The 25,391-nt window shown below is 50.7% G+C and overlaps 12 protein-coding genes across 12 annotated transcripts; 6 read left to right on the plus strand and 6 right to left on the minus strand.

The window, feature by feature from the left end:
• Positions 1 to 236: 236 nt before the first annotated feature.
• On the plus strand, positions 237 to 937 carry MIND_00037300 (uncharacterized protein; the record flags this gene model as incomplete). The annotated part of the gene is made up of 3 exons (XM_037357342.1): positions 237 to 332; positions 377 to 875; positions 927 to 937. The coding sequence occupies 3 exons, from the start codon at positions 237 to 239 to the stop codon at positions 935 to 937; spliced, it is 606 nt and encodes a 201-aa protein (XP_037225252.1).
• Positions 938 to 1,150: 213 nt separating this feature from the next.
• On the minus strand, positions 1,151 to 2,543 carry MIND_00037400 (uncharacterized protein; the record flags this gene model as incomplete). The annotated part of the gene is made up of 2 exons (XM_037357343.1): positions 1,151 to 1,825; positions 1,878 to 2,543. The coding sequence occupies 2 exons, from the start codon at positions 2,541 to 2,543 to the stop codon at positions 1,151 to 1,153; spliced, it is 1,341 nt and encodes a 446-aa protein (XP_037225253.1).
• Positions 2,544 to 2,587: 44 nt separating this feature from the next.
• Positions 2,588 to 6,509, plus strand: MIND_00037500 (putative peroxisomal biogenesis AAA ATPase pex1; the record flags this gene model as incomplete). The annotated part of the gene is made up of 18 exons (XM_037357344.1): positions 2,588 to 2,683; positions 2,730 to 2,915; positions 2,965 to 3,048; positions 3,097 to 3,211; positions 3,262 to 3,814; positions 3,864 to 3,926; positions 3,974 to 4,230; positions 4,276 to 4,427; positions 4,474 to 4,683; positions 4,734 to 4,919; positions 4,967 to 5,172; positions 5,220 to 5,355; positions 5,411 to 5,493; positions 5,542 to 5,646; positions 5,697 to 6,111; positions 6,166 to 6,237; positions 6,283 to 6,374; positions 6,422 to 6,509. 18 exons carry the CDS (start codon positions 2,588 to 2,590, stop codon positions 6,507 to 6,509), a joined length of 3,099 nt encoding a protein of 1,032 aa, XP_037225254.1.
• Positions 6,510 to 6,598: 89 nt separating this feature from the next.
• MIND_00037600 (uncharacterized protein) lies at positions 6,599 to 9,669 on the minus strand (the record flags this gene model as incomplete). The annotated part of the gene is made up of 6 exons (XM_037357345.1): positions 6,599 to 6,928; positions 6,982 to 7,763; positions 7,812 to 9,048; positions 9,107 to 9,255; positions 9,308 to 9,427; positions 9,474 to 9,669. The coding sequence occupies 6 exons, from the start codon at positions 9,667 to 9,669 to the stop codon at positions 6,599 to 6,601; spliced, it is 2,814 nt and encodes a 937-aa protein (XP_037225255.1).
• A 271-nt stretch (positions 9,670 to 9,940) lies between these two features.
• Positions 9,941 to 11,631, plus strand: MIND_00037700 (uncharacterized protein; the record flags this gene model as incomplete). Its single annotated transcript, XM_037357346.1, has 6 exons — positions 9,941 to 10,213; positions 10,261 to 10,311; positions 10,356 to 10,746; positions 10,792 to 10,854; positions 10,897 to 11,036; positions 11,086 to 11,631. The coding sequence occupies 6 exons, from the start codon at positions 9,941 to 9,943 to the stop codon at positions 11,629 to 11,631; spliced, it is 1,464 nt and encodes a 487-aa protein (XP_037225256.1).
• Positions 11,632 to 11,819: 188 nt separating this feature from the next.
• On the plus strand, positions 11,820 to 14,502 carry MIND_00037800 (WHEP-TRS domain-containing protein; the record flags this gene model as incomplete). Its single annotated transcript, XM_037357347.1, has 14 exons — positions 11,820 to 11,887; positions 11,936 to 12,009; positions 12,057 to 12,099; positions 12,149 to 12,156; positions 12,203 to 12,356; positions 12,408 to 12,449; positions 12,498 to 12,587; positions 12,635 to 12,686; positions 12,731 to 13,073; positions 13,126 to 13,133; positions 13,182 to 13,380; positions 13,433 to 13,593; positions 13,642 to 13,673; positions 13,719 to 14,502. The coding sequence occupies 14 exons, from the start codon at positions 11,820 to 11,822 to the stop codon at positions 14,500 to 14,502; spliced, it is 2,058 nt and encodes a 685-aa protein (XP_037225257.1).
• A 168-nt stretch (positions 14,503 to 14,670) lies between these two features.
• Positions 14,671 to 15,289, minus strand: MIND_00037900 (uncharacterized protein; the record flags this gene model as incomplete). Its single annotated transcript, XM_037357348.1, has 4 exons — positions 15,148 to 15,289; positions 14,982 to 15,101; positions 14,777 to 14,937; positions 14,671 to 14,724 (listed from the first exon to the last, which is right to left on the minus strand). The coding sequence occupies exons 1-4, from the start codon at positions 15,257 to 15,259 to the stop codon at positions 14,671 to 14,673; spliced, it is 447 nt and encodes a 148-aa protein (XP_037225258.1). The 5' UTR covers positions 15,260 to 15,289.
• A 223-nt stretch (positions 15,290 to 15,512) lies between these two features.
• On the minus strand, positions 15,513 to 18,608 carry MIND_00038000 (uncharacterized protein; the record flags this gene model as incomplete). The annotated part of the gene is made up of 6 exons (XM_037357349.1): positions 15,513 to 15,919; positions 15,966 to 18,088; positions 18,138 to 18,206; positions 18,257 to 18,350; positions 18,402 to 18,497; positions 18,551 to 18,608. The coding sequence occupies 6 exons, from the start codon at positions 18,606 to 18,608 to the stop codon at positions 15,513 to 15,515; spliced, it is 2,847 nt and encodes a 948-aa protein (XP_037225259.1).
• Positions 18,609 to 18,788: 180 nt separating this feature from the next.
• On the minus strand, positions 18,789 to 21,139 carry MIND_00038100 (uncharacterized protein; the record flags this gene model as incomplete). The annotated part of the gene is made up of 5 exons (XM_037357350.1): positions 18,789 to 19,565; positions 19,616 to 19,775; positions 19,823 to 20,475; positions 20,523 to 20,996; positions 21,050 to 21,139. 5 exons carry the CDS (start codon positions 21,137 to 21,139, stop codon positions 18,789 to 18,791), a joined length of 2,154 nt encoding a protein of 717 aa, XP_037225260.1.
• A 567-nt stretch (positions 21,140 to 21,706) lies between these two features.
• On the plus strand, positions 21,707 to 22,715 carry MIND_00038200 (TBPIP domain-containing protein; the record flags this gene model as incomplete). The annotated part of the gene is made up of 7 exons (XM_037357351.1): positions 21,707 to 21,796; positions 21,845 to 21,890; positions 21,935 to 22,012; positions 22,074 to 22,214; positions 22,259 to 22,329; positions 22,375 to 22,511; positions 22,565 to 22,715. The coding sequence occupies 7 exons, from the start codon at positions 21,707 to 21,709 to the stop codon at positions 22,713 to 22,715; spliced, it is 714 nt and encodes a 237-aa protein (XP_037225261.1).
• Positions 22,716 to 22,934: 219 nt separating this feature from the next.
• Positions 22,935 to 24,177, minus strand: MIND_00038300 (uncharacterized protein; the record flags this gene model as incomplete). Its single annotated transcript, XM_037357352.1, has 4 exons — positions 22,935 to 23,680; positions 23,728 to 23,877; positions 23,940 to 23,997; positions 24,046 to 24,177. The coding sequence occupies 4 exons, from the start codon at positions 24,175 to 24,177 to the stop codon at positions 22,935 to 22,937; spliced, it is 1,086 nt and encodes a 361-aa protein (XP_037225262.1).
• Positions 24,178 to 24,376: 199 nt separating this feature from the next.
• On the plus strand, positions 24,377 to 25,389 carry MIND_00038400 (Rho small monomeric GTPase; the record flags this gene model as incomplete). Its single annotated transcript, XM_037357353.1, has 8 exons — positions 24,377 to 24,394; positions 24,444 to 24,474; positions 24,523 to 24,584; positions 24,640 to 24,646; positions 24,694 to 24,766; positions 24,822 to 24,840; positions 24,889 to 24,981; positions 25,033 to 25,389. The coding sequence occupies 8 exons, from the start codon at positions 24,377 to 24,379 to the stop codon at positions 25,387 to 25,389; spliced, it is 660 nt and encodes a 219-aa protein (XP_037225263.1).
• Between the last annotated feature and the right edge of the window lie 2 nt (positions 25,390 to 25,391).

Genomic DNA, 25,391 nt, shown 5'->3' on the forward strand with positions numbered 1-25,391 from the left:
TTGCTACGAATCACATCTCTTCCAAAACATCCTGACGGTCGCTTGCTTTGCTAGTCTACGTACACTGAACAGGAGCTACCTGCTACTATCGCCTTGAAATGACGAATTCCACAAGCTTCCCTCAGCGATCCTCAAGTTGAAGCCACAGCAACAGGCCGGATAGCTGCCATGACGTCCAAGTCTAGATAAAATGAACCTGGATTTATTCGACCACTACTTTTCTCTTTCCGAGCGCTATGCTGGCCGCTCATCGCCTCTGCAGCAATTTAGCTGCTGCATTATTCATCCTTTCCTTACATTCTTTTGGTAACTCGACTCCTCTTCCTCCGAATGTGAGCGTTCTAGTTTCCCCGAGTATCCTTCTAAGCAGGCGTAGAACATCCCCCCTGCCGTCCAACCTCCAGCGTACTCGATTGCCGTAGTTGTTGTGATGTGTGTCTGCTTGACTATTGCTATACTGGGCATTCCTGTGGCCGTATATCTGATTCTACAAAAACGTCAACGACACTTCGACAACCATGTTCACAAGATCGATTCGAGCCGTCCACATCCCCCCATCTATGTCCACCTCGACTCGGAGCTCCCCCTGATGCAGCAAGTGCAGCCTGCCTATCGCGAGTCACTCACTCCATTACAAAAGAGCCAAATTCCTGGCTACCTGCCCCGTCCTCTTCCCCGGAATGTGCCCGTGTCAGCGGCCCCATCTGATGTGGCAAGTGTGAAAACACACTGGCGGGGACAATTCTCTGGCTCCCCTGAAGAGCTTGACCAATTGGCGGAAGACCTAGCGAAGCACTATGTTCTGACTAACCATGCTGCTCGCGCGGCTCACCATGGGCATCGATATTCAATCTCGTTGACGGGTCGGTCCAGAGGTAAGCTTTTGATTGAGGTCTTGTATGAATCTAATAATCGTCTCTTTGCAGCGTACCAGTGATGACAAGGATGTCTAGAATTTTTAATTTTTTTCTTTGGGGTTATAGGATTCATCGGAGCACACTCTAATTTTATTGCTTTTATTCGCATTACTTACCCTACACCGAAACTAGTACATTGGGTGCCCACAAACATTGAAGAGTTAGCTGCTATAACATAAGGACTACAAGTGACAAGAACATAAGGTACATCTCAAAACCCTCGCAAAGGAATCTCAAACAAGTCCACTTCCTCCCATCCGAATCGTGTCACCAACCACGCGGATAGTGGCTGCAAGAACACGACCGAGTACACTAGCGCTTCCGCTACTAGTTGCCGAAGCAGCCAACAACCTTCGTCTTACAAGCTCGGCATTCCCCCCTGGAACATCCGCCTGGATCCTAGCAGCCCGTCGTCGTCGCACAAACAACGGGAGGACAAGCAACAGAACAAAGGTTGCGATCGAGATTACTGAAAGTTTGGCGGGAGAAGCAAGTAACGGTGCAATGGAGGCTTTCAGAAGAGCGAATGTAGTCGGTGGCGGTGCTGGGCGAAGTGAGCCTGGAGTGTGGAAACGCGGTAAATGTTGTTGGTGCTGAACACGAGGGGGTGAGGCGTTGGGCAAACTGGTCGTTGTTTGGCGAGGCGTAGCTGTACTATTCGAAGCAACCGACGGTGATGACGCTCTTCGGTACATTTCCGATTTTAGCGTTGAGCGAGCCCGAGGAGTGGCGGGAACCACGGTATGAACTGATGCCGTAGACGAAAGCGATGAAGACGATGATGATGAGGGTGTAGGAGAATATGGTCGTGGCGAAACCTCTGAGGCCGTGAAGCGGACCGGAGATGGCGGAGGTAAGCGTGCACTTATTGCCTGAGCATGAAGGTCTTGTAATGTTTTCCGGATATTCTGGGAAAAGACGTCAGAAGCGAAAGAGAGAACCTCAAGAAAAGCCAATTACCTTTCGAGCATCTTGGGTCAACTCACACTCGTAGTCCAGGAATTCCTTGGCATAGTCCCATTGCTCCAGCTTGGGCAAGACGTGCAGACAGTATGCTTCCACAACTTTCCGGTAGTTTCCCTTTTCTTCATCGGTGTCTACTGTAGACGGGGAAGAAGAATACGCGCGGGTGGCGAGCCAATCCTCAACGACAACGCGACCGGCATCTGGTGCTTCTAACTTGAGACTAGAGTACACCAAAGTCAAGATGACGGAGGATGGGATATAGAGCGCTTTTGGAGCTAAGGTCCGGGGAGTGAACAGGTGGAGAGACCTTTGGTATGCAGTCGTCAGGAGTGAGTGTGGGGTTAGCGTGACCAATTCTCGAAGGGAATCTGGCAAGTCGTTGGAGGTAGGTGTGGTGAAGACTGTCGTTTCTAGTGTAATCCTCAATAAATCCCACTTGGAGCGATAGGCCGAGTAGTCATCTGCCTGGTCGACTTGTTCTGGGGGTTGGAGAAGCGCGAAAGCTGATAAAAGCAACGAATGGACGACCGGAATCTCGCGGTGGAGAAAGGCCCGAGCTGCCCGATTGTAGAGGGTATGGAGGGTAGTCAGCGGGACCGACGAAGAAATGGGTTTGAGAGTTTTGGGCTGGATGGTCACCGTGCTAGTCGCAGTTGGCATCTAAGAGTAGCCGGTACGGATCACATGTTTATAATTTCTTCCTCATGCCGCGACGCGCTCGAGTCCATTGCGTTTCCCTTCGTTCTTCGCTTGTAAACTTGCCGATATCACTTTATGGGCCTCTAGTCGAGCGTAGCATTGTACGTCGCGTCACTTGCATATTCTTTCCCAAACACGCCTTTTCAGCGACCCCAACACCTTGCCGTTCATTTGACGCTGGAAAATGCCGCTAGGACAGAGGTTTTCGTCGGATGGACTGGAATGGCATCTGCTTCCTCTCTAGCCCAATTCAATTCCTCCGATCCAGGCCTAGAGACGGTTGAGATTGACCCACAATATGCATCAAGCCTTGGGTTAAAACAAAATGACACAGTAAGGCTGCTATATCTAACCGGCAAGCCTCCGTTAAGTACCTGCAAAGGTAGAAATTGGTCTGGTTCACGACCTCCCTCTAGCAACGTCGGTAGCCACAGAGCCATTGACTGCCGATGATTGGGAAATTATAGTGCGCTGCTGTATGATTATGTTTACGCTACTCTGACCCACTTAATAGGAAATTCATGCTTCGCATGTTGAATCCACACTCCTCTCGCAAGTGCGTGTCGCAAAAGTTGATCAAGAAATTGACGTCTGGGTGCTGGGGAGGACTCGAGTGCGTTTACGAGTTGGTGTGCATCAGTGTGCTGTTGTCCTTTCGCTCTATTTACCTTCTTTTCAGTCTCTGTCTCGCCTGAATCAAAAGGAAACGCTCTGTTGCTCACCACGAACACCGAAGTTTCAATCTCCCCCAAGCTACATGGCAAAAAACTCGTGACTCCTGCTCGACCCACAGTGAATGGCGTTTCTTCAAGTACAACCCACGCCCATGCGCCTCCGGAGGACCCCAAAACTGTTGTAACATCAGAAAGACTACGCGTTATACGGCCTCAAGCGCTGGCTACCGCTTTCCCGGAACATTCAGGATCAGAGTTGCTAGCTTTGGTTCCCTCAAACACCTTTACGTTGCTCTTTCCAACTGTCCGCCCAGAAAATGACACATACCATCGTGTATCGGTGAAACGCCTCACCCCTCCAACTGATCCTCTTGCGAGTAGCTCATCTGACTCGCCAGTCCCGCCTCCACGGATGCTCAAGGCAGGCGGCACTACAGAAACTACGTCTACGGGGGATTCTCAACCAACGGAATTGTTTATAAGAGGGGCTGAAAGTGTTCCTGATGGTCATATCGCGCTTTTACCTGTCAAAGGAATCGATGAGTGGGATCTGCTTAGGTACTTCGTCTCCGGCAGATTGTGTCTGTTACGTAGTAATGAAACCCAGGCTTTCACAATCCCCAGAAACTTCTAAACGCTCCTCGCCTTCGAAGCCATGGTCCCCCAGCCCGTATGCTTTCATTGTTCGATTTCGTCTATTGACTAGGCCCGTTATAGCTCATCGGCACATCTTTTGGCTGGCGTTGACGACTTGCTACATCGCTGTGCACAGTTCTGTATCCGAAAGTTTGCAATGCATTCTGTGATTGATGCTGTCCACGGAGGCAAGTTGAGGGAATGTAGTTCACCGCTATCGACTAATAAAAAAAATCCAGTCTCCTCGGTCCTCATAACTGGACGCTCTGGCAGCGGGAAAACATCCATTGTGCGGTCTGTAGCAAAAAGACTACAGGAAAATTCTACCGCCTTGGCATGTAGGACCCCCTGCGATGATCCCGTTCGCTCACTGACGGGTTTAGATACATTATATGTTGACGTCGCTCGCGTCTCAAACCAACCTATCCCCGTTGTCAAGGCCCTTTTGACTTACTGGTTTGAAAAGGCCGTCTGGCATCGACCGACCGTCCTGATACTGGACAATCTCGAGAAGCTGGTTGGGGCAGAAGCAGAGGTCATTTTTCTTTTGTGTTACTTCACACGCTGAATCGTTGCTCCAGCACGCAGATTCGTTCAGGACTCGTCAAATCACAGAGCTATTTGTTGCCCTGTTCTCTTCGTCCGCGCGCTCTAGCCACCCCAATTCCAAAGGAGTTGTGCTTATCGCCACGGCTGCTTCTCCGGCAAGCCTGCACCCTCGAATCAATCGCGCACATATATTCGAAGAGACGCTGATGATCAAATCCCCCAATAAGAATGCGCGAAAAGAGGTTCGTTTTCTGGTTATCTGTTGCAGAGCCATTGAGAATGGTTGCGTCAGATTCTTGCCCATATGGTTCAAGAGCGTTTGGAGGCAGCCAGAGATATGCAACCTGACCCCGACGCGCCCCTCAACTACGCCGCGATTGCAACGCAAACAGAGGGATACTCTGCCGTCGATTTACAGGATCTTGTCGCCCGGGCAATTCACCAAATGGCCATGAGGTCGTCGACTAGCAATTCCCCAGTAAGTGGCTCTAATTCATCTCGAATGTGGTTGAACACCACTTTTAGGCCATCCTCACGTCGAATGATTTCGAGCTGGCTCAAGTCGATTTCGTCCCATTGTCTTTGCGGGAAACAAAACTCCAAAAGTCAGATGTCTCGTGGGAGGACATTGGGGGACTCCATGAAACCCGTCGAGTGCTCAGGGAAACCCTCGAATGGCCAACTAAATACGGGCCAATTTTTGCCCAATCTCCACTCCGTTTGCGCTCAGGGTAATTTCGGCTCCTTCACACTGTGATATCTGACAATTCGACCAAAGCTTACTGCTATATGGATATCCTGGCTGCGGGAAGACGCTGCTTGCGTCCGCTGTCGCCAAAGAATGCGGGCTCAATTTCATCAGCGTAAAAGGGCCGGAGATTCTGAACAAGTATATTGGAGCGAGCGAACAGTCCGTAAGTTTTCATTTTTTGACCTTATTATGGATCGATTTGACACAAACTCTACTAGGTGCGAGACTTGTTTGAGCGTGCTTCCGCTGCCAAACCATGCATTCTATTTTTCGACGAGTTCGACTCGATTGCCCCCAAAAGGTGTGTAATTCGCGTAACGGAACTATGACTGTCTATAGCCTTTTGTAGAGGACACGACAGCACTGGCGTAACTGACCGGGTAGTCAACCAGATGCTAACGCAAATGGATGGTGCGGAAGGCTTGGACGGTGTATATGTGCTTGCTGCCACCAGGTAGGACTTTCCGCATCTCAAACTCAACCAATCATGCATTTTTTCCCCAGTCGTCCAGATCTCATTGATTCAGCACTTCTCCGACCAGGACGACTAGACAAATCCCTCCTGTGCAACATGCCAGACGTCGAGGAACGCAAAGACGTTAGTCACCACCTGGCAACGCGTTATAACATCCTGAAAGAAATCCTGCAGATTCTCAATGCAGTATCACGGAAAGTCACCGTATCACCAGACCTCAAATTCGACGAAATCGCCCAAGCCACAGAAGGCTTCTCTGGCGCGGACCTCCAAGCGCTCTTATATAATGCTCATCTCGAGGTCGTGCATTCGTCGCTCTCCATCGCACCCACCGCAGAACAAGGCTCCAGTCGTTTAGAAGAACCCCCTGTTGCCTTCAAGATAATTGGGGGTCCTGCGAATAAAGTAACGAGCCGGGCAGATGACATGGCGCTACAACGACGGGTGCGTTAGAACTCAATCCAGACTTCAGGTTGTTGTTGATCCCAATAACTTCAGCTCCGCCAAATTATGTCCTCCCAAACTACCACTCGTGTTTCGAAGGATTCCTCGGGCTCAACGACCAAACCAGTCAGTCGAATACCAATGTTTTACTTCTTGTTAACGTTCTACCAGCGCCATGAAATTACTTCTGCGCATATTACCAAGGTGCTCGATACGATGCGACCCTCAGTTTCCTTAGAGGAACGACAAAGGCTAGACCGAATGTGAGTTTCTCATTTTACTCCTCAAACCACTTTGATCAAATCGTCAGATATCGCGCATTTACGTCAGACCGGAGCGGCGAGCTGGAAAGCCCTCCTGAGGTGCACGGAATTGGTAATCGAGTGTCTCTTGCATAATTGGATCCACGCGGGCATGCAAACTAAGGAACTACAGTAACGGGTATAGCTATTGGAATCGAAAGGACCATGCAATAATGAGTGGCGAACTATTGTAGCTTCATTAAACCCTTCATAGCGTTGGCGATCGCAAAGCTCGACTTGGCCATGACCTGTCGCGACTCTTTCGTGACTTCTGGTTGTGCCTGCACTTCACTCAGGCGGTTGGCATGATCACTGAGTTCGCGCAAAATGTCGTTGCCCTGCGATGCTGTTGCTGGGGGCAAATTGTCGTTGCATACGGCAACAATGCTGGAAACGATTGTGATGATTTGAGTCAGGTTCTCGTTCAGAGTCGGGGAGGGCGTTGGGCTTCGGACTCCTGACAGCACGCTCTGAATAGCATACACAATCGACTCGGTCTGAGCTTCGAGGTATGGCTAGAAGTAAAGGTATGAGACGATAGAACTGTCAGAATATGTGTCGGTCTTACCTTGAGCTCCGCCCAGGCATCTTCAGCTTCCGCTACCGCAGACTCGTTCGTTGGCTGGTCGAAGATTGGCGGGGGAGAGTTGGTTTTCTCAGAGCTCGAGTTATCTGATGGTGGTCGTCTGCGAGGATCATAAGGAGAGGCAGGAGATGTGGGGCTCCGTAAACGACTGGCACCCATGCTGCGAGCGGAGCTGTTTGACGGGGCTGCGCTCGGTTTGCGTTGGTGGCCCATACTTGACGGTATTGGTTTGGATTCCTCGACGGAACGCAAAGAAGGCGAAAAGCCATTGACCGCCGGGGATGGCGATGCGGTTGAAGAAGAAGCATCTTGTTCTGCACGGCTTGCTTTTCGGACACAAACCGTACGAGCAATTTCAGTCACCGTAACAGCAATATGACTGGCTGCTGCGTCAAGTAAACTGACTGGAGACATTCCAGCACTTGTTGCATGAGTTTTACTCGCAGCAACAAGATTGCTTAAGGTTGCTTCTGCCCGTTCTCGCAAAGATGCAAGCGCATCAGGATCGACATCAGCGCGGTCTCGTGATGATCTGGCTTCGAAAGCCCGAACGTCGTCAACAATGCTGGAAACAGCATTAACCACGGCCTTCATCGGTGACAACACTCGAGAGGGAGCGTTTGACCGGCCAGCGGTCAACAGCGTATCGATAGCAGAAAGGAAAGCGGTGATGTGTATGTCCACAATACCACCCTCTGCAGAAATAGGGAATTGATCGTCTGGTCGGTCCATCTTGGGTGCTTGGATAAACAATTGCGACGTGGCTTCAAACATAGTAAGCTAGTCGTTACTTGGTTAGGGATGAACTGTACCTTTGAAGCTGCGAAGCTCAGTCTTTGCCTGTTCGTATTTGCGCTTGTACTCCTTGAGTTGACTTTCCAGCTCGCGAATAGTCATTGAATCAGAGTCCTTGGCAGACATAAGTTCGTCGTTTCGATGCGACAAGTCGGAGAGTTCCGTAAGCAGACCCTCCATATCGTTCCGAAGCTGCTCGATACTTTCTGGGTCAGCACCTCCTCCTCCTCCTTGGTTCATTTCCCGTTCTTCTTCAAGTTGTTCGCGCAAAACCCGGATTTCGTCTTGGTCTTCCTGGGCTCGTCGGGCTTCTCGGTCCTTTTCCCGCTGACGATTGTCTCGAAGATCGTCCAGTTCACGTTGCAGGGCTCGCATGGCTGTTGTTTGCTCTTCCGCTCGTCGCACAACGGTATTCAATTCATCCTCCAATTGTTGAACTCGTGCTTCACTGTCTTCCATTTGTCGTTGCCGGTTGCCCGCATCGTCGCGTTCGCGTTGTAACGAGGATATTTGTGACTGCATGGTCGCAATTCGGTACTCGTAGTCTTGTCGAACTTTCTCTACATCCTCATCATTTCCACGCCCGCGATCTCTGTCGACACTGGAGCGACCGAAATTGTTGTAATTGTCGTCGTCGTCCTTCAATAACCGAGCTCCAAGAGCATTGAGACCACCTGCTGGACTTTGTGGACTGAAAGGGTAGTCGCTAGCAGTGTCAGGTGGCTCGGGGTCTGCGTCTCCACGGTCTCGGTCGTCAAATGTAGATCCAGCACTCTCCCGGGCCTCGCGACCATAAGGCACTTCAATGTATTCTTCTTCAATAGTGCTCTTGTTCGGTATGATGACTGTGTTGCCAGCAGTTGTGCTCTGTTGTTGGGCAGTAAGGTTGCTGCTGTCGCTCATGCCACCAATACTTCCGCCGCCAGCTCTTTTTGGACGATATTCCCGTTCTCGCTCATCAGAACGGCGAGTTGTATCGACTGATGGTTTTCGACGCGAGGAAATGCTGCTTGTGTAGGTGTTATCATCTCCACTTGTTCGACCATTATAGTCCGCGCTGCGACGGCCGTATTCCTCGCTTGGCCTTCTCCGGTCTTCAGAGGGTCTACGACTGCTGACACTGCTTCCACCATATCCACTGTCAGACGGGCGGTCGGCCGAAGCTCGTCCGTTTCCTCGCGGGGGCGGGCTGCTAGGGAAGTCCGAGGCTGGGTAGTCGTCGTAGTTGGAACCAGGAGTGATGTTGCCTGATGGCTAGAAGAACGGTATGTTAGCGGTTGTTGCCAACATGATTAGCCTGTGGCCAACTCACATCTTCCTTAAATTCCGGATATCGACGGCTCAACTCAAAGTAGACGTCGCTCGAAAGATCCTCGAAGCGAGTGACAGGTAGAGTCGCAAGCTTCTGCCGGGCTTGATTCCGTTTTGGATGGAACTCTTCTCGGACAGGCAGGAATGGCACTAAAAGGTAATCAGTATGTGAATCAAGTATACAAGAGCTCCTCGAAGGCACCTTCTTCCTCTTGCTTTCGTCGAATGAGCTCGTCGTAAACATCGGTAGAGAGTTCATGGAATTGCTGGATGGTGAGCCGCGTGAGTTTTTGGCGGGCGGATGATCGAGAATTTGGGGGAGCTGTACGGGATGGTGAGCCAGGTAAGGAGAAGCGAGTAAGTCATACCCTTCGCGAGGTAGGCTGCGAGGTAGCGGTCGAGTTCGTTGAAATGGATTTCTGAGACTGCGCGATAGTCGATGGGGGGGAGAGGAGGGATATTCTTGTCGCGAATGGGACGGTAAGACTCGGTCTTATAGTTCGATATTCCCGAAAATGTTGTGCCCGTGGGGCTTGGAGCGCGAGAGCGACCTGTCGATTTCATCGCGTGAATCGTTCAAATGGTCCGTGTGGACAGTATTAGATGTTCTTCGTTGGTGGTTGCTCTTGTTATTAGAGGACGAAGGAAAGGTTGGTGAAGCAGGCGAGCTTGAATGGTCAAGGACAGGCCTTGCCTGAGAAGAGCGTTCCGCAAGCTGGTTGCCTCGTGGAGGCGATTGTCACCAAGTCACGCACTCCGATGATGGATGAGTCAGCGACAATGCGTTCTCCAGGGATTGATCAGCCACCCTATTCCATCTTTTGGAACTTCCTAAATGGACGTCGAGGCATTCCGCCAAGCAGGAAAGCAAGCTATCGACGATATAGCTGACTATTACGCGAAACTTGGGATCGATTCCGGATCGATTCCGGTGAACAGTGTTGTTGAGCCTGGTTATCTTACTCCCCTCATTCCCGATGCCCCGCCACAAGAGGGTGAAGATTTCGCCACAATATCAGCAGATTACCATCGACTAATCATGCCCGGACTAACCCACTGGCAACATCCCGCCTTCTTTGCCTATTTCCCAACCGCGAGCTCTTTTGAGGTATCTTTTATCATTCACGGTCAGTTTTGTTGTCGCTCAGAACATAGGCAATCCTCGGAGATCTATATTCCCTTGCTATCCCTACTCCAGGATTCAACGTAGGCTTATCCCAACTCAAAAATCAATGTTAATACCTTGGAAGTGGTCTTGTAGTCCTGCAGCCACGGAGTTAGAAGCTATCGTCATGGATTGGGCTGCAAAATTACTCTTTCTGGATGCAGCATTCTACAACTCGAGTGGCGTTGGCGGTGGCTCGCTACAGACAACTGCAAGTGATTCAGCCTTGATTGCCATTGTTGCAGCTCGCGAACGCTACATGGCTCTTCATCCGGAGGCTACACCTGAGCTAACAAACCTGGTGATATATGTGACGACCCAAACTCATTCTCTGGGCCTCAAAGCAGGAAAGGTCTTAGGACTCCAAGTCAGAGCATTGGAAGTGCGTGCCGAAGACAATTATGCTTTGAAAGGGGAAACGTTAGAACAAGCTTTAAACGAAGACAAGTCTGCTGGACGTCGCCCCTTTGTTCTGAGTAGGAGTCGCTAAATTCGATTTTCACCCTTTTTAACCAGTGTAGTTGCAACTGTGGGAACGACATCGTCCGGAGCGGTTGATGATCTGACTGAAGTCGAAGCTGCTCGTATGTCTCTTCCGGATGTTGACATCATCTGACACTGTCAAGTCAGGCAGCATCCTGAAGTATGGGTCCATGTTGATGCCGCGTGGGCAGGCATCGCGTTGTGCTGCCCTGAAACTCACGAAACATTACGCCTGACTGGAATCAACTCTGTCGCAGACTCCATTTGCACCAACTTCCACAAGGTTACGCTCCATATAAGCTATCCACGAGTCACTAACAAGCATCATGCAGTGGGGACTGGTAAATTTTGACTGTTCTACCCTTTGGGTTCGCGATCGCAGACTTCTGACGGCTGCCCTCGACATTACCCCGCCGTTCTTGCGAACAACTCACGGGGATGCCGGAACAGTCATCGACTACCGCAATTGGCATCTAGCTCTAGGAAGGCGGTTCCGTTCCCTCAAGCTCTGGTTTGTTATGCGCGGATTCGGGGTTGAAGGATTCCGCAAGCACATCCGCCAAGCTATCCAACTTAACGAGCTATTTTCTACCCTGGTGAAAAACACAGACATTCTTGAACTCGTTGCACCTCCATCTTTGGCGCTTTCGGTTTTCCGTCTGGCTCCTCTGGATTTAACCAAGGACGCGCTCAATACGCTGAATAGTGCATTCTATCAGCGTCTGAGTACTCGAAAAGACATTGCCTTGACGCAAACGACGTTGAACGGAGCTTATTGCATCCGATTTGCCATTGGTGCCGCTCGTACAACAGAATCTCACATTCGCGATGCGTTTTCTATCGTCTTAGAAGAAGCTCGTACTGTTCTAGACGCGTAGCCGGTAGTACTAGCCCAATCCATCGCGTGAATCGCGTCTTGTATTCGTGACATGTGACCGTTATTTTCACTGCCTTCGATCGAGTCAGCAAAATTCCGAGTTCATCGATAGTCAGGCTGCCGCGTCTTTCTCTTTCCTCCATCTCCTCCTTGTACACTAGGCCCTCTGTGGCGCGCCGAATATCCACCATGTCGCAGAAAATACGTTCGGCTGAGGGAATATTACGCACTGCCCCATCCCCTGGCGAACAGGGCATGTAGGTTAAGCTGGTTTGATAGATCGAAACACCCTCATGCGCCTACAGTCTTCCTAAAGACGGACAACACAATGTTTTGGTCACCTCTGCCCTTCCTTACTGCAACAATGTCCCTCATCTTGGTACAACCAAACATAAGACATTCAAACTGAGTTTAACAGCAAACCAGGCAATATTATCGGAAGCACACTGAGTGCAGACGTTTTCAGTCGGTGCGCTATGCTAGCCAACCGTCTTGAGCGAATGCTAACTCGACTACAGGTATAGCCGTATGTCCGATACTCTGCCTGCAAGGCGCGATTTGACTGTGGCTAGGGACCCGAAACCGGACTACGTTATATATGTGTGGGACAGACGAATACGGGACGGCAACCGAGACACAGGCTTTGAAAGAGGGAATCACACCGCGCGAGCTCTGCGACAAGTACCATCTTGTCCACAAAGCAACCTACGATTGGTTCGACATCGGGTGTGTAGCAACTTTGACTGGCAGTTCCATCTCTCATTACTGTTGTCTTAGCTTTGACCTGTTTGGTCGAACATCTTCGCAGCTTCACACAGAGTGAATGAGCACCTCTACGTTCTTTTTTCGGCCTACTCAATTACGTAGGATTTCCCAGGAGATCTATAGCAATCTCGGCAAGAACGGTCTCCTCGAAAGGCAGGAGAAGCTTCAAACTTACTGTGAAGGCTGTCCCAAGTACGCTTAGACTTGCTTTCCGGAACAACAAAAAACCAACTAAATAGGTTTCTGGCTGACCGATTCGTTGAAGGCACTTGTCGCTATTGTGGCTATGAGGTAAACGAACGTGGTCGGAAGTCTCTTCTTACGCGGATATGCAGGATGCTCGAGGTGACCAATGCGACAACTGCACACAAACATTCGACGCCATTGAGTTGCTCAAGCCACGATGCCTTGTCGACAAGACTCACAATGTCACCACCCGGAACTCGGCCCACATGTACTATAAGATGAACGATATCCAAGAACGGACAGTAGAGTGGATAAAACGATCCGCCAAAAGCGGCAAATGGTCCAACTCCGTCATCAACGAGGACGGGAAGATCGTCGATGCGCGCCTTGTTACCGGGCTCATACCAACTCCTCTCACCCGCGACCTAAAGTGGGGCATCCCGGTGCCAATAGAGGGCAATGATGAACTGGGAATGTCGGGCAAGGTACTATGTAGGTCTTGATACATTCTCCTTGAACATGACGCTAATCAAGTGAATGTCAGATGTCTGGGTATGCATATGCTTAACTCGGGTCTGCATTCAACTGACCACATCCTAGTTCGATGCGCCAATAGGCTATCCTAGCATTACTGCCAACTACACTCCTGAGTGGAAACAGTGGTGGTTCAACCCGGAACAGGTCAAATTGTACCAGTTTATGGGCAAGGACAATGTCTATTTCCATTCAGTGCTCTGGCCCTCTGTGCAAATCGGCGACGGGCGAAATTGGACAATGCTTCATCATCTATCATCTACTGGTGGGTCGCTTGCTGACGGATGCGATCCTTCTGGGCTAAACGCGTCCTCCAGAGTACCTTAACTATGAAGGGGGCAAATTCTCTAAAAGTCGGGGTCGCGGAGTGTTCGGACCTGCCGCAAAGGAGACTGGAATTCCTTCTTCAGTTTGGCGCTACTATCTTCTCGCCTCTCGACCCGAGAGTGCCGATTCTACCTTCTCATGGGCTGAATGCGTAAGCTCTCCCACTGCGACCCGATTCGCCGACTCAACACTCATCTAGATCGCCGCAAACAACAATGTCTTGTTAAACAAGTGCGTCCCACCACGGGTCCTATGTTTTCACTGATCATCTCCCAGCTTTGGTAATTTTGTCAACCGCGCGTTGAAGTTTGTGTCATCACAATATGGTGGCGTTTTGCCAGACGGCGGTGATACGCCTGGGCCACTACCCACAGACGATGTTGACGCCAAATTCGTGGCTGAGATTAACGATTTGCTCAAAACCTACACTGACGCGATGGACGCTGTCAAGATTCGTCTTGGTCTCCAGACGGTGATGGCCATTTCCGGTGCAGGAAACACGTATCTCCAGTCATCAGGCCTGAACAAGGCCCTCATGGCCGAAAACCCGACGCGCTGCGCTCAAGTACTTTCCCGCGCCATCAACCTGATATATGTGTTGTCTGTCGTCATATATCCTTTCATGCCCGCAACTTCACAGGCCATTCTCGAGCAGCTTAACGCTCCCCCACGGGCTGTGCCGGATGCCCTCGCGACTGATATTCTGGCCGGCCACACGCTTGGTCAGCCTGCTCATCTGTTCAAGAAGATCGAGGAGAGCCAGGCAGAAGTTTTCCGGCTCAAATTTGGCGGTGCAGACGCGAAAGAGGAAGCTGCTGCCCCCGCCGCTGCTCCAGCATCCAAGAGGGCAGCAAAGAAGGCCGTCGCTGCTAATGTCGACAACGGACCCAAATCACCTGAATATCTGGCATTGGAGGCCAAGATCAAGGAGCAGGGCGATCAGGTCCGTTCACTCAAGGGACAGACACCAAAAACGAACGAGCTGGAGGCACAAATCCTAGCAGCTGTCGATGTGCTGAAGGCGATGAAACTGGAGCTCAGTAATCTACCGCGATTGTAAGGATTGCCTCAATGACGTAATTGTGTCTATCGAAAACGCTGATCGTGAGGCGGATCACAACGATCCTCGCTGCCCCTGTCCAGATTTTCTTTTGACTCTGGGGGCGAAGTACTCAATACGAGCGAACTGTATGAACAATCTGGAAGCTCGAAAAGCTGCATAGATTGCTTATCCAACAAGTGTGACAGAGTCAGAGTCGCTGGTGTCGATATACGACTCAGACTTGAGGAATACCCGTGTTAGTGGTGAGCAAGGAGTGTAAATAGCCACTGACACCTTCCGCCGAGCGTGTAGGCAGATCGGGGTATCTGCGTGCAAGCTCAAAATGGACGTCGCTAGAAAGGTCCTGGAACCGATGGACAAGCAACGTCGCGAGCTTTTGCCGCGCCAGGTTTCGTTTCGGGTGGAAGTCGTGTTCAGGAGGGAGATATGGGACTGGAAAACGATAAGCACATGTGGAAATTTATGCAAAAACGCACCGTCTGGCTTATACTCCCTCCGCATTAGTTCGTCGTAGACGTCGGTCGATAGCTCGTAGACTTGTGGGTGGCTGAGCCGCGTGAGCTTCTGGCGGGCCATTAACCGGTCATTCGGGCGCGCTAGTTAAGTAGTTAGCACTAGCAAAAGGTTAATCGTAGTACTTACCGGTTTTAAGGTATTCTGCAAGATAGTGGTCAAGGGCATTAAAATACACCTGCATAACAGGGTGGTAGTAAGAGATCGTAGCATCCCTGTAGATAGGAATATAGTCTTCCATCCTGCGTAGAGGATGAAGCTGTGGAGGTGATTGTTACATAAGGTGCTGTGTCAGCAACTCAAGGTGGACAAAATTGCATTGGAGTTGACACAAGATTTTACATGGGAACGAATGCTGGTGGGCGTACAACATGGTAATGCAAATGCGATGATAACAAGGCAAGAAAGCAAAACGGAAAATAAAAAAATAAAAAACGGTCGGTCATACACGACGCTTTCGCGCTTTGGGTTATGCCTGGGGGTATATATAGACGTCAAGGTTTGCCCTTCCAGGACTGCATGAAGGATTTGAGCCCGAAGCGCTTAGTCTGGGCCGTCTCTTGTTTGGTTTGCTGCGATGGCGGGAATCCCATTCGAGTCAGCTTGTTGGCACTCGCTATATGACGAGCGAGATCCCGCTTGTTCTGCGTTGGTGGAATTGGCGCAGTGGAGACACGAGTCAACGCAGGGCCCAACTCCGTGTCAATTGATTCGAGCTCTAGCGAGCTAACGCGACTCAGACCCGCTTCAGGATCGGGAGTCCGTGCTCGGCGAACACGATGATTGGCTTGTACAACTTTGGCGGCAGTGGCGGCAGTTTGCGCGACCATCGGGACAGCTCTGACATCTGTTGTCGACGACACTGCCGATGTCGACTGGGAAGAATAATGCGTGTGGACAGCTAGGGAGAAATGAGATGAAGCCAAAAGTTGATCAGAAATACGTACACTCCGTTGAGGTCGAGTCTGTTCCACTGCTCGTATGTGGCCGTTGCGGCTCTTTGCGTCGTTTACGGGGCCTAGCATCGAAGCTGTTCTGCCGGCCAACACTTCCACCGGAAAGAGCGTCATTCTGTCTGTTTGGATGTAGGGCAGTGGGAGTTTCTTCGTTAATTGGAGTTGCGGGTGTCGTTTCAGCCCTGAACTTTCTTTCAAGTTCCAGACTTTCCCCGTATGCTGCCAGGCGGGCGCTCAATGGCGTCCACCCAGGAGTCTTTGTAGTGTCAGGTGACAAAGCAGGCATATCGAGAATATCTTTCAGCTCCTTCTTGACCAGCGCCTCTGCTTGAGCATGTGACGAGATCAAACTCAGATTGATGTCCAGTGGGGTCGGTGTGCGCCGCTCGCTCAAGCGCGAAGTGGGAACACGGTCCGACTCGACAACAACATCTTCGGGTTGAGAGATGGTCTGAGTGGGCAAACTCTCGGTTGGCTGCAAAGGCGTCATAACAGCCACGCTCCCGCTCCCACTTGTCGTTCCACTAGCGCTGAGCTGGGGATTTGTTTGGCTATCAGTGGTGCTTGTGCTGCTAACAGAAGCGCCACGAGCCCGAACATCAGGAGGTACACTCTCGGGAGGGTCGCGAATACTGAAAGGAAGACCAGTGCTTTGTAGCGGTGACGGTATTTGCTGCCGGCTTGCTGCAATTATTGCAAGACGAGAGTTTGGCAGAGGACGGCCATATGCGTATTCATCCTCTTCATCATCTTCAAGAAAATGTTTCTCCAGCGCCTCGAGATCGAAATCGGTAACAGCAGCAGGTGCAGAGTCAGGGAGATCACGGTCTTCGGCTATATCATTTCTTAGTCTCGAGAGTGAGCCAGCACTAGTGCTTCCACGTAGGGCGGTCGAAGATGTAATTCTTGAAGGGCTGTCAGCTCTTCGACCATTCGCATCCGATGTCGGATCAAATCGGAGGGCGCGAACAGCTGGAGGTGCTGGACCAGAAATACTCCGGTTATGGGCTCGTAGTATTCCCGGTCGGCCCAAAGACTCTTCCTCAGTCCTGCTGCTGCCTCTTGAACCCGATCGATCCCTCACGTGACCGGGCCTAAGCACGTTCAACCGCGAGAGAGAACCAGGACTGCCACTCTCGGTCATGGTGGCGTTGAGAAATGCCGCTGCTTCAAAAGGCGTGCCAGTGCCGGAGCCTGACCGCTCCCGATGTTGATGGAGAGCAAATGCGTTGTGGAGATCAACAGCCATCGGAGGACGTGTCGGTGATTTTTGCGCCCCGGGTAAAGGTTGGGTTTTCATGGAAGGGGACAAATTCGATGGTCGTCGAATAAAAGAAGGCGACGGATTTTCTGGCAAGTGGGCAGAAGACGGTCCTGGTGATGATTCTACCGAAGTTTGAGGCAAAGCAACACTGGATGACGATGAGAGAGCGGAAGGTAGTCCTGCGGTGGCTGATACAGGCTGGCCGTCCTCTTCGACTTGGCCTTTCTTGAACATATTAAGCAGGGAATATTTGCTTCCCAGCTTTCTGCCTGCTCCGCCCCGTCCAAATTGTGTCGTTTCAGGTTCTGCGCCATTTCCAGCAGACCGAGGTCGCCGGGGGTTTGTTCGAGAAGCCAAAGAGGCCTTACGATTGACGGAAGGTGGCGTTGGATGAGTTATTTGGGGAAGAGAGGGCCGACGTGAGCCGTAATCAATTGGACTAGGACTCGGACTAGTCGGGTAAAACGTGTATTCCCCAAAAGGTCGCATTGGTGATCCTGGTGGAGTTGAGGAATTGGTGGACGTTGATGGCATCGGGGGCGGTCTGAGGGCTTCTGTTGATCCACCCTTGAATACGCTCAGTGCAGTGTCCACAGACCGCTTCATGTGGATTCTTCTGCGACTTCCATTTTCGTCGTCATCAACGGGAGGCTCGCGCTCGAGTAAATCTTTATCCCGCTTTCGGGACCAAGAACGAAGTTCTTCTGCACAATCCTCGTGGCCGTTCTGACGCGCTACGAGTTCCGGAGTGACTCCATGTTTATCGGGTCGATTTGCGTGAGCACCATGTTGTAACAAGAGTCGAACAACAGCAAGCTTGCCGTTAGCAGCGGCGAAATGTAATGGGGTGCTATTTTCCTTTGAGTCAAGAGGAAGGGAAGCCAGAAACCAGGACGGACCTATTGCTGGCGCCAATAATGACAGAGGAGGCATCGCGAGTTTTGTCATTTGAGTATCGACGTGGAAGGCTGAAAGCAAATTCACTCGACGGATACAAATGCCACGATCGGAAACTCACCGTAGCGCGTTAACATCCGCCCCATGGTCGATAAGAAGTCGTACAACTCGTTCTGAGCCCCCGGAGGCTGCGACATGAATGGGAAGAACACCATCTACAAAGAGGATTAATCATCCAAGGCAACCACAGCACTGTAGAGACCTACCCAGCACAGAATTGACTGGCTGGCCACGAGCCAGGGCAAACTCTACACCTCCGACGTTACCGGTCGCACAAGCGGCATGAAGACCAAGGCTTGGAACTGAGATATTGTTGTTTTTTGAGTTTCCGTCGTTGCAAATTGGAAAGACTCACAGTCGGTGGTAACGTTGTACCTCTGCTCGGCCTTAGCGCCAGTCCATGGCACTGGCATGGATGAGGGAGAGAGCAAGATGCGGCAAGCACACAAGCGACTACTAGCTGATGTTCACACGCGTTAGACGCTGAGCTTAGACAAGCATGTTCCGATTGTAAATTCCCGTCTTCTAGAATCCACCTTTTGTTGGGCCAGTTTCACTAGCATGCGATTTAATAAAATACAGAGGTAATCTACTCAAGTCTCAAAGCCATCCAGTAGCCCGACCTTTGACTCTTCGGTGAATAAGGACACCAGGTCCATATTGGGGAATCGTTCCATGCCCTTCACACTATAATCTGCTGTAAACACACCATCTCCAGTCGCCGAGTACCAATGATACCCCGGAAAGGATTGATCCAAGCTGGGTGAAGTGATTCGCATTCGATGGCTCAACTCGTTGATCAAACCTTCCAGCGCCTCGCTTCCCAAGCGTGCGATCGTCGCCTTCGATGATTCCTCGTTCGCCACCCGAGTCAGTACCGACATCGAACGTTGGACCAGGGTAGCTTCTTCTCCTTGAGATAGTAAGGAAGCCACAGTGATGGCACCCTCCAAAAGCGAAAGACAGGTAGCAAAAGACCATTTGATGCCTGATAACATATTGGACTGGTCCCTCGACCATAATGCATCATGAACGTTGCAGTGAAGTTCTATTAGCCGAGACGCATATGATAGGCAGAATTGCCGACTGCGAGTTCGACCTAGGGGGTGGTCCCACACTCCCAGGAATACGCTGGCGTTCTTGTCTTGGGTGAGAAGAGAAACATGCAGTTTTGTGCCGCAGAGAAGGTGCCACATCGAAAGCCAATGCCTTTGGCGGGCCACGGTGATCAGGTCGCAGTCATGGAAGCTGTCGGGGATGTTGAGTGTCTCCATCATTCTCAATCCAGGAGGCAGTTGGCACTCCCACTTGTCCAATTTACGATTCAGACGATAGACCAAAGACGATGTTGGTGGGTTGAGGGAGAAACACTGCGATTATGATTTTTAAGGGCAAAAAAGAGTACAGCAACGCAACATACTTGATCGCTCAGTTCTCCTGCAAGATCAAAAAGCTGGATGAGCTGCCATTGATAGATGTTGAAGGGGTTTGGTGTCCCGTCCGAGCATAGAGGCGACGGCGGGGCGACATCAGTTTGTGTTCGGATGAGTGTAGGACGACCGATGATTAGGCTATACATTCTACAACAGAATTATTGAAAGTCGTAGTACAAGGAAGTGGTGCTTACCTCTCAGAAATAAAGATACCCCACCACGCTCTGCGGCGTAAGAGTTTTTCATCATCATTCATGCTGTCCTGATGCCAGCCAGACCAGTCAGGATCCCGATGCAGCCCCAGAGCTTCCGCTGCGATGACCGCTTGTCCAGCAAGCTTCCATGCCTCACCGATCTGACCGCGCTCCGCAAGGTATTCGCACAAAAGTGGCGCAGCGAGCACGGAGAGTACCGCGCCTTGAGCGGGAGAAGATTGAGAAGTAGAGGGCTGTGAGAGATAGATGCTTTCCGCCAACCGGCGGGCCGCTATCGAACAAGAGAAAAAAAGTTCGGCGCCTTCGCCACTGGGAGAACTGGAGCCTAGTGCTAGGATGCCAAACAATAATGACAGCCAGTGTGGGTTGATGTAAGTGGAATGAGTGTGTCGGAGAACTGTCCACATGGCAGAGCATGTCGTTTGGAACCATTCCCAGGGAATTCCGAATCGCCAGTTGAACTCGTCAAAGAATACTTGGCATACAGAAGTCACGACTGAGGTCTGGGGAAGAGATTGAATAAGACGAGTCAGAGTAGGATGCTGCTCGTCCAAGGCGAACTGAGAGTGGAATAGGCTGCTTGCACGACTTGAGTCAACATGTAGTACGTGAGGGACTGTATCAGGCCGCATCTGAGCTCGGTCAACAGGCAGAGCGGTCTGAAATATGAATAACTTACTGAACGCAAAGCAGACAACAAACTACCGCTTCCGACGTATTCCCCATGATGAGCGACACAACATTGCGAAAGTGAGGCTACGGAGCAGTAACCGCTGTCCGATAAGGTGGCTGGCACGAAGTCATCATCCTCATCCGGAGGGTATGGCTCAGGCGACGAGTTTGGCGAGTTCCCATTCGATGGAGATTGCAGAGAGACAACAGAGCCATGAGGGGAGAAGTCGATGGCGAGAGAATTCGATGAACGAGGACTGGAGCCTGCCAGAGTGGAGTTTTTGCGACGCTCTGCTGCCACCATTGCTTCCAAACTCGCAATACGCGCGGATAACTGTTGGATTTTATCTTGAGCGTTTTGCGACGGAATCACTGGTGGACGAGCGGGAGTTGGACGCGCCACGGGCACAGTTTCCCATCGACACAAATGAGCAACACCTCGAGAGACACAAAGACCGCATGGGTAAGAGCGATCGCAACGCTATGAAGTGAATAAGAATGGGAGAGGATCTACAAGCGACGATCATGACTTACCTGACGGCGTTTTGTGCATTCGACACAGCTGAGTCGCAGACGCCTCCGTGTCTTCTTTTCCTTCTTCGGTGACTCTTGAGCTTGAGACATAGCGAAATATTGAACCGGATGCTCGCATCCAAGGGAGAGGTTTTATCGACCCGCTGTCTTTGTGCATTGAGCCGATTCTGAATATGTACCTGGTCCGGTCAGAGGCTGTATGGCATAGCTTGGCGGGCCTCACAGAAATAACGTACTGAAGGCCGTGCTATAAGATGCCGCTCCAAGAAATGTACCTGTTTGGGTGGCAGCAGTGCATCAATCAAGATGAGAGTGTCTGAGGAAAAGCAAGTAATCGGACAGTAAGGTTAAGATAACACTATCCCACCGGCCTTCCAACAAAGCGAGGAAGCAAACAGAGAACGAGGACGATTCGAAGCAAGCCCGAGAATAAATAGCGTGGAAACACGATGAAAGCCCGCAGAATCGTACGGCAGTGCGATACCCAGACATCAATGTGGATGCGATGGAGATCATGATGTTTCAAAAGCAGCCAGCCCGCGGCACCATCCCAATTGGCTGAGAACAAGCTCTCAGCTCTGACAAGTTGACGGAGATCAGGAAAGTTGCTCCGGTGACAGTCACACGTGACAGGACGCGTTTTGCTTTCGACTCGTCATGCCTCCGAAAACTGACGCGAAAAAAACCGATGTAAAGGTGCTGAAAGGACAAGAAGCCGAAGACGCCGTCTTGGAGTACATCCAAAAGGTATCACTAATATCTATAGGCAGTACTGTCCTCACCACTTCATTGTAGATGAATCGACCGTATGGAGCAGCTGATGTCGCCGCGAACCTCAAGGGTAGCATATGGAGTTGTGGATGCTCCCGCTAATATGGGCTCTAGGTGCCATCCCCAAAACTCAAGCAGCGAAGATACTAGCCTCTTTGGCAGAAAAGGGCTCCCTGGCCGCAAAGACTTACGGTAGTTGTCTCAACATGCACCCATCCAGCTTAATTCGATCTGTCGCTCTTTCTCTCAACAGGAAAATCCGTGTTCTATGTCGCAAACCAAGCAAGCATATCCGTCATACCTGCCGAACAACTAGCCTCTCTCGAGCAAGAAGTCAAGAATCTTCAAGAAGAAAACAAAATGCTGGGCACACAAATCAAAGCATCTTCGTCTGGTATGGCGGTTTCTCCAGCTAAACCTTCCATCATGTCTGCCTAGAACTAGCAAAGATCAAATCAACACCCACTGACGATGAATTAACTACACAAATATCTGAATTGATGCAAACGGTCTGTTTTATTCGTTGGTTTTAGCTAATCTGGAACCCATTATAGATCCAAAAAATCGATGCCCAACTACAGCCGCTTCGTGCTGGTGCCCCTCTCATTTCGGAGCAAGACATCGAGCAAGTCGACGCAGATTGGTGGAAGTGGAGAACAGAGTGGATTCGCCGGAAGAGAATATATAAAAAGTCGGTTTTTATTCGCTGCATTGACGTTCTACGCGCCTCAATACTATTTCCAGTTTCTGGGACCTCGTTACTGACGCTATGCCAAAATCGGATGCCAACGCCCTCGATGAAGAACTTGGAATTGAACAAGATACTGCTGAACATATTGCTCTCGAACGTGGACCTCTCGTTGCGGCACAGACCAACTTAAAACGAAAACGATGAACTAGTGCTATTGATAGGCTGACTAGAATTGCTTGCTTCCGACGCTGTTTCTTATGCACATGGTTGTACTTGTACTTAGGCTCTGCAACGAGTCGCATCTTGAGAATCTCCCAGCCGAATTCATTCAGGTCTGGCAGTTGGACAAACGGAAGCATACGGCTAGGCCGGCATGTCAAAGGAGACGAGTAAAAATTAAGCCAGTCATACGATGACACCCATCTACTCCGATTTCGTCGACTCCTCCGCATTGTCTCGGATTTGGCCGAATTTAAGGTCCCTCCAGTCCATATTCACTATTTGCTCGTCTGAATAGGCCTCCAATCTATAAAGCTCTCGTCTGATATAGTGAACGATATCGAGCATGAGTTGTGGGTATTCAAGGTATTTGTCCGCCTCGCTCGATGGGAAGTCGTAGACCCCGGAATGGTCATCGGTGGCGGCTTCCTTGTCGAAATCAACCTTTTCTGGATTGACCACAGTACCGCCAACAAGATTGACGGCTCTTCGGAAGGTGGGTGCAGATGGATCATCTGGGAAGGCGATACCTGAGGCCCCACGAGCGCCAAGCAGATTTCTCCAGACTGTCGCTGCCATTTCCATATCACCTTTGACGAGTGCGAGATCAAGAGAGAGCGCAAACCCAGTCCACTGCTCTTTGAAAATTTTAAGCTGCTGGGAAACAAGACGTTCTGGCGCGTTGCTCAGTTTCTCGTTCTTGTCTGTGCTTTTTGGCGCGTTTGGATTCACGTAGAAGGTTGATAGGAAGGTGTAGGGTTTGTAGTCATGTGTTGGCTGCATTATGGCGCGTACTCGATCCTCAACGTCTTGGAAAAAATGTTCCACAAGGCAGTCGGCATAGCGGCGACCATAGGCGCTCGGTAACGCGCGGAATCGGACGTTCATCATCCAAATATGCAGCGTGATAACAGTGAACCACGATTGAAAGGTCGGAGGGAGGCCACAATCTAAAGCCTGTTACATTTCTGGTCGCTGAAAACCAAGCAGCAAGTACCGTGTCTCCAAAAGTCTTTTTCCTCGTCAGCACGAAGGGCGCAGACCCTTTCATACAATACAAAGGTGCGAATTTGGGCTAAACTTCGTGGAGAACCCATGCCAAGGTAACCCGCAAATTTTCGGAAGCGCTCAAGATTCTGTGGAGATTCTAGAATTTTTCGCGTAAGCCATGAGGGTGGTCGCTCGGGAATGAGGTGGTCGGCATTGAACTTTGGCTTTTGGTGTACACAGCGACGAAGGAGTACAAGCCGAGATGTTGGAGGCACGACTGTTCTGAGCATCATATGGTCACGGGATCTCGGCAAAAAAGCAGGACCGTCAACGACGTCATTTCATGTTGAGTCGGGCAATGATGTCCGTCAACTGCCCCGTTGTCGTTCTTGCTGCTGAGGGTGGAAAGGCAACGAGTTGGCTCGAATAGAGAGCTGGTAGTACTATGCCCTAGCATTACTTGTGTCGAACAAGACAGGTTGAAATGCATCATCAATCTTAGTCATCACTCGTCATCTTTCTTTCGACCCTCACCGCGCCCGTCGAGTCTTCTGTGTTCTCTCGTCGCTCTTTTTCTCTCCACTTTCCGCTGCGCTTAGGGCCGCTCTCTACACCGTAAATTCGTGTGGGCGATCTAACCAACCACTTCCACCTCCATGTCGGCTTCTAGTCCAGTATGCCGCTTTCTCTTATCCCTACATTTCTCTTATGTTGGGTCCACAGATAAAGCGCAAGCTCGTGATTGTAGGAGATGGTAAGTGTGCTCCGCAGCACTAAGCATTGCCTTATTTTTGTGCGCTAGGCGCATGTGGAAAGACATCACTACTATGCTCTTTCGCTTTGGGAGAGTTCCCCCGGGATTATGTGCGTCTGCGAACGTATTCCATACTAACGGCTGCTTATTTAACTCTTCGTATAGCAACCTAGTAAGCTTAACCCTACTTGCGCCTCTAGTCCATTCATTGCAATGCAGCTGTGTTTGATAACTATGTGGCCGAAATTCGACTTGACGACAAGCCAGTCCAACTAGCCCTTTGGGATACTGCGTTCGTGTCTCGACCTCGTGTTTGAATCTCGTTCTCACTCCTCCTCCTCCTCCAGTGGACAAGAAGAATATGAGGTAAATCCCCATCACCCATACTTGTCGAGATTCCAACGCGTCTTGTAGCGTTTACGGCCCATGTCCTACTCCAAATCACACGTGATCCTCATTGCGTTCGCTCTGGACACTCCCGACTCACTCGAAAATGTGCAAACAAAGGTGAGCACAGGTCTTTTCACTAACAAGGAACAGGAATTCACCCGAGGATAGTGGATAGAGGAAGTTCGCTCTATTTGTGGCTCGTCAATTCCTGTTATCCTCGTTGGATGCAAGGCCGACCTGCGGCCGACAACATCTCATCCAAACACGCCGGATAACCCTTGCCCCTGGGTTACTCGGGAGCAGGGTGAACGAACTGCCAAAGCAATTGGCGCACGTGCCTACAAGGAATGCTCTGCACTCAAAATCGAAGGTGTCGACGAGGTATTCGAAGCCGCCACTCGAGCAAGCATGTTGATGCGAGATGGCGTACCGGGGACGGGTGAATCCAAACACCACAGGAGGAAGAGCAGTGGAAAGGCGATACCTGAGAAGGAGGAGAGTGGCGGTTGTTGCATTGTTTGTTAAGT

Source organism: Mycena indigotica (genome assembly GCF_014461135.1).
Source record: "Mycena indigotica strain 171206Taipei chromosome Unknown Mind.scaff0001, whole genome shotgun sequence".
In the NCBI taxonomy this organism is placed as follows: domain Eukaryota; kingdom Fungi; phylum Basidiomycota; class Agaricomycetes; order Agaricales; family Mycenaceae; genus Mycena; species Mycena indigotica.